General features: G+C 37.6%; 1 protein-coding gene across 1 annotated transcript; it reads right to left on the reverse strand.

Annotated features, from left to right (window-relative positions):
- Positions 1 to 6,114: 6,114 nt before the first annotated feature.
- On the reverse strand, positions 6,115 to 9,068 carry LOC120076053 (uncharacterized). Its single transcript, XM_039029834.2, has 4 exons — positions 8,669 to 9,068; positions 8,556 to 8,563; positions 6,721 to 6,822; positions 6,115 to 6,630 (listed from the first exon to the last, which is right to left on the reverse strand). Exons 1-4 carry the CDS (start codon positions 9,066 to 9,068, stop codon positions 6,115 to 6,117), a joined length of 1,026 nt encoding a protein of 341 aa, XP_038885762.2.

A 9,068-nucleotide genomic window follows, 5' to 3' on the forward strand; every position in this document is an offset into this window, starting at 1 on the left:
AAGAACCTACTTAATGTCTTTTTTTTTTTTTTTTTACAATATGTGGGGTTGAAAAATAAAATTTTTGACTTTTAGATCAATAGTACCAATATTATGTCAGTTGAACTATACTCATTTTGGTAATATTTTAATGTCAAGTGAGTTATGCTCACTTTGATTTAAAACTCATATTTTTTATTTTGAATTTTAGCTATAATAACTTCATTTTAATTAAGATTTCAAAAGAAAAATAGTTGAAAAAGTATCTACATCACAAAAGTACATACACCTACAACTTTCTGGATATCAAAATATATTTTTTAAAGAATTTACCATAGAAGAGAAATCGAATGGTACTATAGAAATCTTGCATTTGAGATGTGTTACTGCAAGTGATTGACTAACTTTATTATAGGACTAGTGATTGACTGATTTTATTACAGGTAAAATTTGAGAAACATGTTGTGCAATATATTAAAGACATTTGTTATAAACATTCTTACATGTCGGACAGTAGATTTTGCATAATATTTTTCATATTTGTCTGCATGATTTGTCGATTTCCATATTTCCCTTCCTTATTTTCCTATAGAGAATGTTTATTTACTCTAAAAATATATTCCCATAGCTAACCTTATTTATATTATACTCTTATTTATTTTTACAGTTAGCCGGCTTATTAGAAAAGTGTGTGTATTGAGAGCTTTGAGCTTAAGGTTTGTCTAAGCTTTAATCTTCATGTATTGTTATTGAAAATCTTTGTATTTGTCATTGAGAATTTTGGTTTGGCGGCCATTGTAGAACTTGGGAGGAGTTTGATTTGATAATGTATTTAGAGAGAGTCTAAGTACGTTAAAAATAATGAAAACTCATATCTAGTGTGTTGGAGTTAATTTTCTAAATCGAGTGTATCTTGTAGTTTGTAAAGACAAATTATATATCTAATAAAATAAGAGGTATTTTATTAATATTTAGACTACATTAATTCAATCCAATAAACTAAGATCCAAGGTTATCTTATGAAACTTAAACATATATTTAGAGACATACAAGTGGATCATATTTAAGTAATAACCTAAATGGTCTGTAGTAGATGGATAAGGTTGGGTACTTTATCTTGGTGACACTACGAATACGGCCTGCTTTGTAGATGTTATAATTGTTGTAAAGTGCTACAAATGATATGATCATGATCATTCATGAGGTATTCTATATAAAGAGTTTGTATAAGATCGGGCCGCGAAATGAATAGTCTCTCTATATAACACCGTTGCTAGAAGAGACATTTCAGTAGGATGACCATAGGTGACCTAACCTTAATCCTAAGTGAGTTGTGAACTCTTATCTATGAGGGCAATCCTTAGATTTGTATGGGTGAGAGTGACCCTATTAGCCGAATTAACAAGCCTATCATTTTGGGGACTTGTCCGAGTAGGGAGTTGGGAACACACTACACAAGATGGAATTCACTTATTTTCCAACCTTAGGGAAAATAGATCAATTGCTCCCTTAATAGCTGATTTCAGGTCTTGAACATTTAGGTCTCAACCTCTCACTGGTCCGAGAGGTGTTAGTTTATAGTTGGATTATAAACTGTTTATTCATTAAAGGGACCAATGGTATTTAAGGAGTTAGATGTAACCACATGGATAAAATGATATTTTGACCTAGCTATAGTTATGAGCAACTTGTGAAAGGTCGACTCACTAATGATTAGTTATATTTGTGGACATAGAAATAAATCTACAATGCGAAGAGTGCAGTTATCGGTCTTTAGTGGAGTGACCGGTAGTTAATGAAAGTTGATTAATTTAATTAAGAAGTTTAATTAATTAATCTTATATCATTGGAGCTTCTAATTTGTAGGTCCATAATGTCCCCTTGTTAGCTGATCACTAAAGGATATATAAGAGAAATGATTTGAATTGTTCAAATCAACTGCATATTAATGAAATTAATATAATATGGTTAATTATAGATGTGATTTATAATTAAGAGAGAAAAATCTTTGGAAAAGATTAAAATATTAAATAGATATATACATATAAAGAAGTGATAATTTTATGTTGATTAATTCTATATTAAATAATTTAATATAGTCGTTTAATTGATTAATTCGTGATTAATTAATTAATTAATTTTTGAGAAGTAGAGATAAATAAACATGTGGTGTTTATTTATTTATTAATTAATTATATATATTAACTTAGATTTAATATATATAGTTATTTAATTGTTGGACTAATTAATTAAATAAAAGTTATTTAATTTAATTAGAACTAGCGTATGAATAGGAAAGACTAGGGGAAGGGGGTCACCCTCCTCTCTATAAATAAGTCTTCATGGCCCACGTTTGTGACATAGTTGAATTTGGAATTCTGAATCTTAGTCTCCTACTACTCTCAAAATCTCTCTTGTTTTCTCAATTACTTCTACTTTTCTCAAAATCCCTCTTCTTTTCTCTACTACTTTTTCTTCCTCTTCCAAGTCTTGAAGACCATCTAATTCTTGGTATCCTAGAGAATAACAAGGTTTCACTTAGGTGGTGTTTGTTGATCATTGAAGAGCCGTTCTAGAGAAAACGCGGAGGGAATCATAAAGAATTTGAGAATCTATAAAGGTAAGGTTTAGCTCTTCCCTCTTTTCTTCTCTTAAATGCATGCTAATCTTGATTTTTTATCCATTATGTTTTTATTTTTATACCATATTTTTTAATGTAAAATCGAAAATAAAATTGCTAGACGGTCACACGCTTCACTTGGGTTCAATCCCTTCAATTGGTATCAGAGTACAATTTGTGCAATTTTTTTTTTTTTTAGAAATAAAATCAGAATAGAATGGTAGGTTATTTAAATATATGCATGAGATATATGTTGTGGTTTGCGGGTTGATTGTTTAGGCTTTTGGCATTTAGATTTATAGTTTTAATTGATGAGATCAATGTAAACCCAGAGTTTATGGGCATTTTGTTATAGTGTAAATCGAGTCTGTAAGTTTGTGTCTTTCATGGGAAAAAGTTGCTGTAAAAAGAACCCATAAAAACAAAGGCAAAACAAGAAAAAGCGAAAAGAAACAATGCAGTGTAGTTCAGTTTTTCAGAGACAGCTTTTACAAATTTGTCGATAACTAGAGTTCTAACTATTGATCGTGCTAAAATTTGCTCAGTATGTTCAAGACACCTAGAGTCTCGTTTTGAATTTTTGGATCGCAATTTTGAACCCTGGTTTATCCGTCATCACTGCTGAATAGAAACAATTTTTTTTTTTTTTTTGTCTTTTTCCATTTTCTTGTATGATTTTCTAAAATCTAGGGTTTTAGATTTTATTTGATTTTCTAAAGATGCCAATAGCTAGTCAACTTTGCTATTTTGTTAATTTAATATGCATGAGATGCATGATTTAAATTATTTTTGAATAGTGCATAAAGAATGTCATTTAGATTCAAAATCCCACCTTAGGATAAACATGTTCATGCATCATGTCAAAATGTAAGTATTATATTTTTGGGATGCATGATTAAATTAGCATGCTCATGCATCTTAGTATAAGTGTTATATTATTTTAGATGTATGGTACATTAAGCATGTTCATGCATCATACTAGGTTATAATTGTTATAATGTATGATGATATGATGGATACGTGTGCTTAATAATTGTTAGATATAAGTGTTATATTTTTCAATTAAAATAAATTTTGCATTGAGCATGACATTAATTAGAAAAATATAAATGTTATATATATATTTTTTAGAATAGGTGATATTATTATACAACAACAAGGGGGATCTCACAACCTAGGATCAGGGCATCAAAGCAATAAAGCACAAGCAAAGACAAGGTAACATTGCCAAAACAAAGCCAACAAGATAAGACCAGAACATAACAAAAACATAAAAGTAAGTACCCCCAAACCACCAGGGAGAAAGCCAGAGAAAAGAAACCAAAACCCCACAACTAGAGACAACAACAAAACAAAGAGCAATGAAAAGTTCAAAAAGAAGAAAAAACATTCGTAAACACACTAGATAAAACCAAGAAGATCAACCTGCCAGGAAGCAGCTAGTGCACGAACCGTAGAGACCATAAGGTGAAACAGAGTAGACACCGACCTCGATCAACCTCCATGTAGCCGTCGATTACGCTCTTGCTAGATGTAGTAGATGGAAGCACACCAGAAGACACGGAACAACATACTATACACCCCCTTACCGACCCCACTCGGCATCCCAACCTGCCACCCAATACGATGAACCCAACTGACGCAACACACCAGACCACACCTCTTTCCCAAACCCACACTAAAAAACTAAATGATTCTGCAACTCTACACCTCCCTCACACAGAAGACAGCCCTCCTCTGGCATCACACCCCAACTCTTCAACCAATCTCCTGTACCCAACCTGTCCCTCACAGTTAACCACGCACAGAAGGAGTGACACAAAATACTACCCATCGCCCACAAAATACCAGCCCGAAACACCCTAAAATAAAAAGGATGCAAACTCTCCCACGCACTAGCGATAGAAAATCGACCACTAGCACTCGACACTCAAACCCAATAATCCTCCCACCTTACCCTAGGCCCCACTACCTAAATAAGACCCGAGATCTCAAGCAACTCTCAAGACACTGTAGGCAACCTCCAACCTCCCTCACCATCCATGAACTCCGACAACTGTGCCTTCAAACTACTCCATGCATCATAAACCACCGTAGACCTATATGAATCCATAATCGTACCCTTCGGCAACCAAGGATCCCACCAAACAAAATATGACCATCCATCGTTGACCATCAAACGAACTAGATGCTTGAATCTATCTCTATAACGCAAGATAACCCTCAAGCATCAAGACCTCACAACCTCACTCCGAATAGCCCACAAAAACCATCCACACAAAACATACGCCTCCACCCACACCACTCATAATGATCCCGATTTAATTAAGAGAAGCCAACGCAGCTTCATAAAAGAAGTTTGGTTCCATGAAGCCACATGTTTCACACTCAACCCTCGCTTACCCAATGGCAAGTACACCTCATCCCACGCTACCCCTGCATCACCCTGACTCAACGCACTGCCTTTCTATAAATAACTACATAACAGACGATCAACCTCATGAGTTACACATGCAGACGACATGAAGATGCTACATCAAAACACCTGAAAGGATTGTAAAACAGACCTTACAAGCTGCAACCTCCCAGCAAAAGAGAGGGATCGCGCTGCCCAGCTTTTAATACGAGCTGTAATCCTTTGCACAGCCCTCAACTAACCAACCAATAAAGGTAACCCCAAATACCTAACAGGCAGTGAACCAAGAAAGAATCATATAAATGCAGTAAGCCCCTCCGCCTCACCAAACTCCACACTCGCAACAAACATGAAACTCTTCCTAACATTTGCAACTAATCCAGACAATCCTGAAAACTCTGCCAGGACCTGCCTCACAAACTCTAAAGAATCTCTCTCAGCTGCATAGAAAATCGACAACCCGTCTGCAAAAACCAAATAAGTCAGGCCCATACGCTTACGCCGATCATGGAACCTAAATCACACAGGAGGTTTATTCAACAACCTGGACAAGACCTCCATCACCATCACAAACAAAAAAGGTGACAACGGATCCACCTTTCTCAACCCCTTCCTACAAGGAAAAAAACCCTCAAAGGAACCATTAATCATCACAGAGAACATAGGTGAAGTAACATAAGCCCTCACCCAACTAACAAACTGAAGGGGCGTACCTATAGCCAACAACACACCAAACAGAAAAACCCAATTGATCGAATCGTATGCCTTCTGAAGGTCTAGCTTCAACACACAAAGCGGCTTCCCTCTGCCCTCCTTATAGCCCCCCACAAGCTCCTAACAGAATAAAATGTTATCGAAAATTGACCTACCAAGAACAAATGCAGACTGGTTACCACTGATGAAAGAAGGAAACCACAACCGCAATCTTTCAGCTAGGACCCTCAAGATATACTTATACACAACATTGTAACAAGAAATAGGACAAAACTCTTCCATACGTTTAGCTCCCCGCCTCTTTTGGATAAGAGTAATAGCAGTAGAATTAACTCCACCAAGTAGATAACAGGACTAAAAAAAGTTCAAAACAACATCACAGAAATCATCCCCAATCACACTCTGCAGCTCTGTAAATATCCACCGAAAACCCATCAGGCCTAGGAGCCTTCCCAGACATCATCGAGAATAAAGCCTTTTGAATCTCATCCTGACTCACTAGGCGACCAAGCGCCTTCACCCCTTCATCGAACCAACTGAACTGCACGATATCCTCAATCTGGGCAGTAAGATCCCTATACCTCATAGGCTGAGACCCCAAACTACCTCGACATAACTCTACCGCCACCTCGACATAACTATAGCGAGTCCCTCCAGCGTCCACAATCGTAAATAAACCACTGCAACTGTGTCGAGAGTGGACACAACGATGAAAAAATGTCGTGTTCATATCACCTAACTCCAACCACCTCACCTTGGCCTTCTGTCGGAGCGACGCCTCCTCTAATCTAGCCACTAACCAGAACACCTCAGTGGCCCGAGCTACCTCAGAACACATCGACTCGAAGACAGAATCTCTCTCCAACTCAGCCTGAGTAGCCTCCATAATCTGCTTAGCCACCTGCACCTCATCAGATAACACAAAGATACATCTACCAAACGATGCACGTAAAACCCGCTTCACTACCTTTAAAATTCACATAAAGCTAACCATATGAGACACATCCTCGGACCTTCTCCACACTGACCTGGTAGTATCAATAAAACCATCAGCCTCCATCCAATGAGAAAAATAGCGATATGTAGGAGGCGGCTGATAACGGATAGAAATACACGTTATCATAGTGCTAAAATCTTAAACAATGTTGGATTGTGTTGATAAAACATGTTAAATTGCATCTATCAAGCATCAATTTCATAATATTGCGGTCACATACGTTCATCGTATAGGAACAGTTGATTTTAGTGTTTTTTCTACAGAATATGTGTTGACGCAATGCAAGAATTGTGATCATAGGAAATCATTGGTTGAGCGCAACATCACCGCAAGGCTATGCAGTGATCGTGTTCACAAATATTCGTCCGAGAAGGATCGCCGCAACTTGGTCAGCGCAACATGGTGGGCGCATCTGGGTGAAAGCCTAATTAATCGCGATGGGACAGAAATCTGATGACAGTCGAATCCGAATTAAGTTGACAGCCGATAATGATCACAAGTACATTCAGTTTTTCGGTGATACGCATCAGTCAGGAATTAAAGCCGTCCCATCTGTACAATCATGAGAAAGAAGCTGCCTTTCACCCTGGATGCTCTATAAATACCAAGGAATTCTTCATAAAAGGGGTGAACCAGTTCAGCAGTTAGAGATTTCATACTTCAGTTCGCTCGTCTTTGTGCATAGTTTTCCTTTCATTTTAAGGTAGAGCAAGAGAAGAATGGTCACGCCAGAGATCGCTCAAGGCAACTCGAGAGAGAACCTTGAGGCGAAGAAGCAGAGAGCGGGCCAACTCTCGCTAGAGCGAGATTATCTTTTGAGCACGAGTAGAAATCAGTGTAAAAGCCTAGGCAGGGATTGCTTCCAGGCCCTTTATTCTATACTTGCATTGTTATTTTGTACTTCATCTTCATATTTATATAATAGAAGTTCTATTTCTACATCTGTTCAATCTCTTAACACGCATGAGTAGCTAAACTAGTCGAATGGGTTGAGGAAAACTAAGCTAACATGACCTAGGAAGTTCATTGCTTGAGATTGTCTTGTTTTATGTTATGCCAAATACCCTTTAGAGCTATTCAAGAGAGAGTCTAAAGAAAGAACCTAATGACTCGAGAGAGCTAGGTTAGAATCTGGACTTGAGAGAGCAAGATTAGAACTGCATAAACAAGAGATAGGGACTTAGAGATAAGCTCTGTTTGTCAACCTGCATCGCATGCATCCTAGAGATGGGAATGATATTATGTGGTTGCCTTATTTGTGTGTGTGTCATTTCTTCATCGCATAAATAAGAATAGAGGCTTATGTGTGGGTCCTATAGACTTAACGCATATATCGCATGCGTTCTAGCCTTAGAAGCCATGGCATTCGCACCGAGAGGTGGTTTTCTGTTGTATGCATGTTGCATGATCACATCGCATGAACGCATTCTAGGAAGTGTTAGTCGAAACTTTTCTCAACCCGTTCACCGCATACTCATCGCATTTCCCATTTATTAACTCTTTTCGAAATCTTCCATATTTGTTTATTTTTCATCAACGCAAACAACAATCCCAACACTTTATTTATTTATCCGATTACCACAAAATCTTCATAAAAATTACCAACGCAACCTGTTTTCACAAGTCCCTGAGTTCTACCATGGACTTATCAGGAGACTTAGTGGAATTTACACTTGGATTCCGTTGAGGAAACTTGAGTGCATAACGCAATTTCATCAATGCATACATCCACATTTCCATTCAATAAAAATAAGCATCAGTGGCCTACTACTCGTCTCCCCTGTAAAAACCAAAAAAGGGCTATGATCAGAAATCCCCCACTGACCAACCTTAACCTCTGAATACAAAAAAGCTACCTTCCATGCCTTATTAGACAAGCAGCGATCCAACCGACGCAAGATACCATTCCTCTAAAGTTTACTAGTCCAAGTAAACCAGTTACCTGTCACACCCATCTCAACCAGATCCGCCTCCAATAACGCCCCATCAAACTTATCCATCTCCCTCAAGCTAGGGTAACCACCAAAATCCTCCAAACTACTACGAATAGCATTAAAATCCCCTAAAACATCTCCAGAAAGCTGCCACGAGACACACACATCAATCAACTGAGACCACAAGTTCCTCCTCTCGCTCACGTGATTAGAGGCATACACAACACCAATATGTACTGTAGCACTAGATACAATATCCACCAAGGTTCCAAAAATGAACTGATCCCCACTGACATCCATAAAAAAATCATAGACACTCTTCCGCCACATCTCCCACTTCCTCCCAACTCCCCTCATATTATAGCTACTCACACAACTCCAAGCATCACCAAACCTACCCACCACCAT

The sequence above is a fragment of the Benincasa hispida genome, chromosome 4 (genome assembly GCF_027475165.1).
Source record: "Benincasa hispida cultivar pf3 chromosome 4, pf3_genome.v1.1, whole genome shotgun sequence".
NCBI classification, from domain to species: domain Eukaryota; kingdom Viridiplantae; phylum Streptophyta; class Magnoliopsida; order Cucurbitales; family Cucurbitaceae; genus Benincasa; species Benincasa hispida.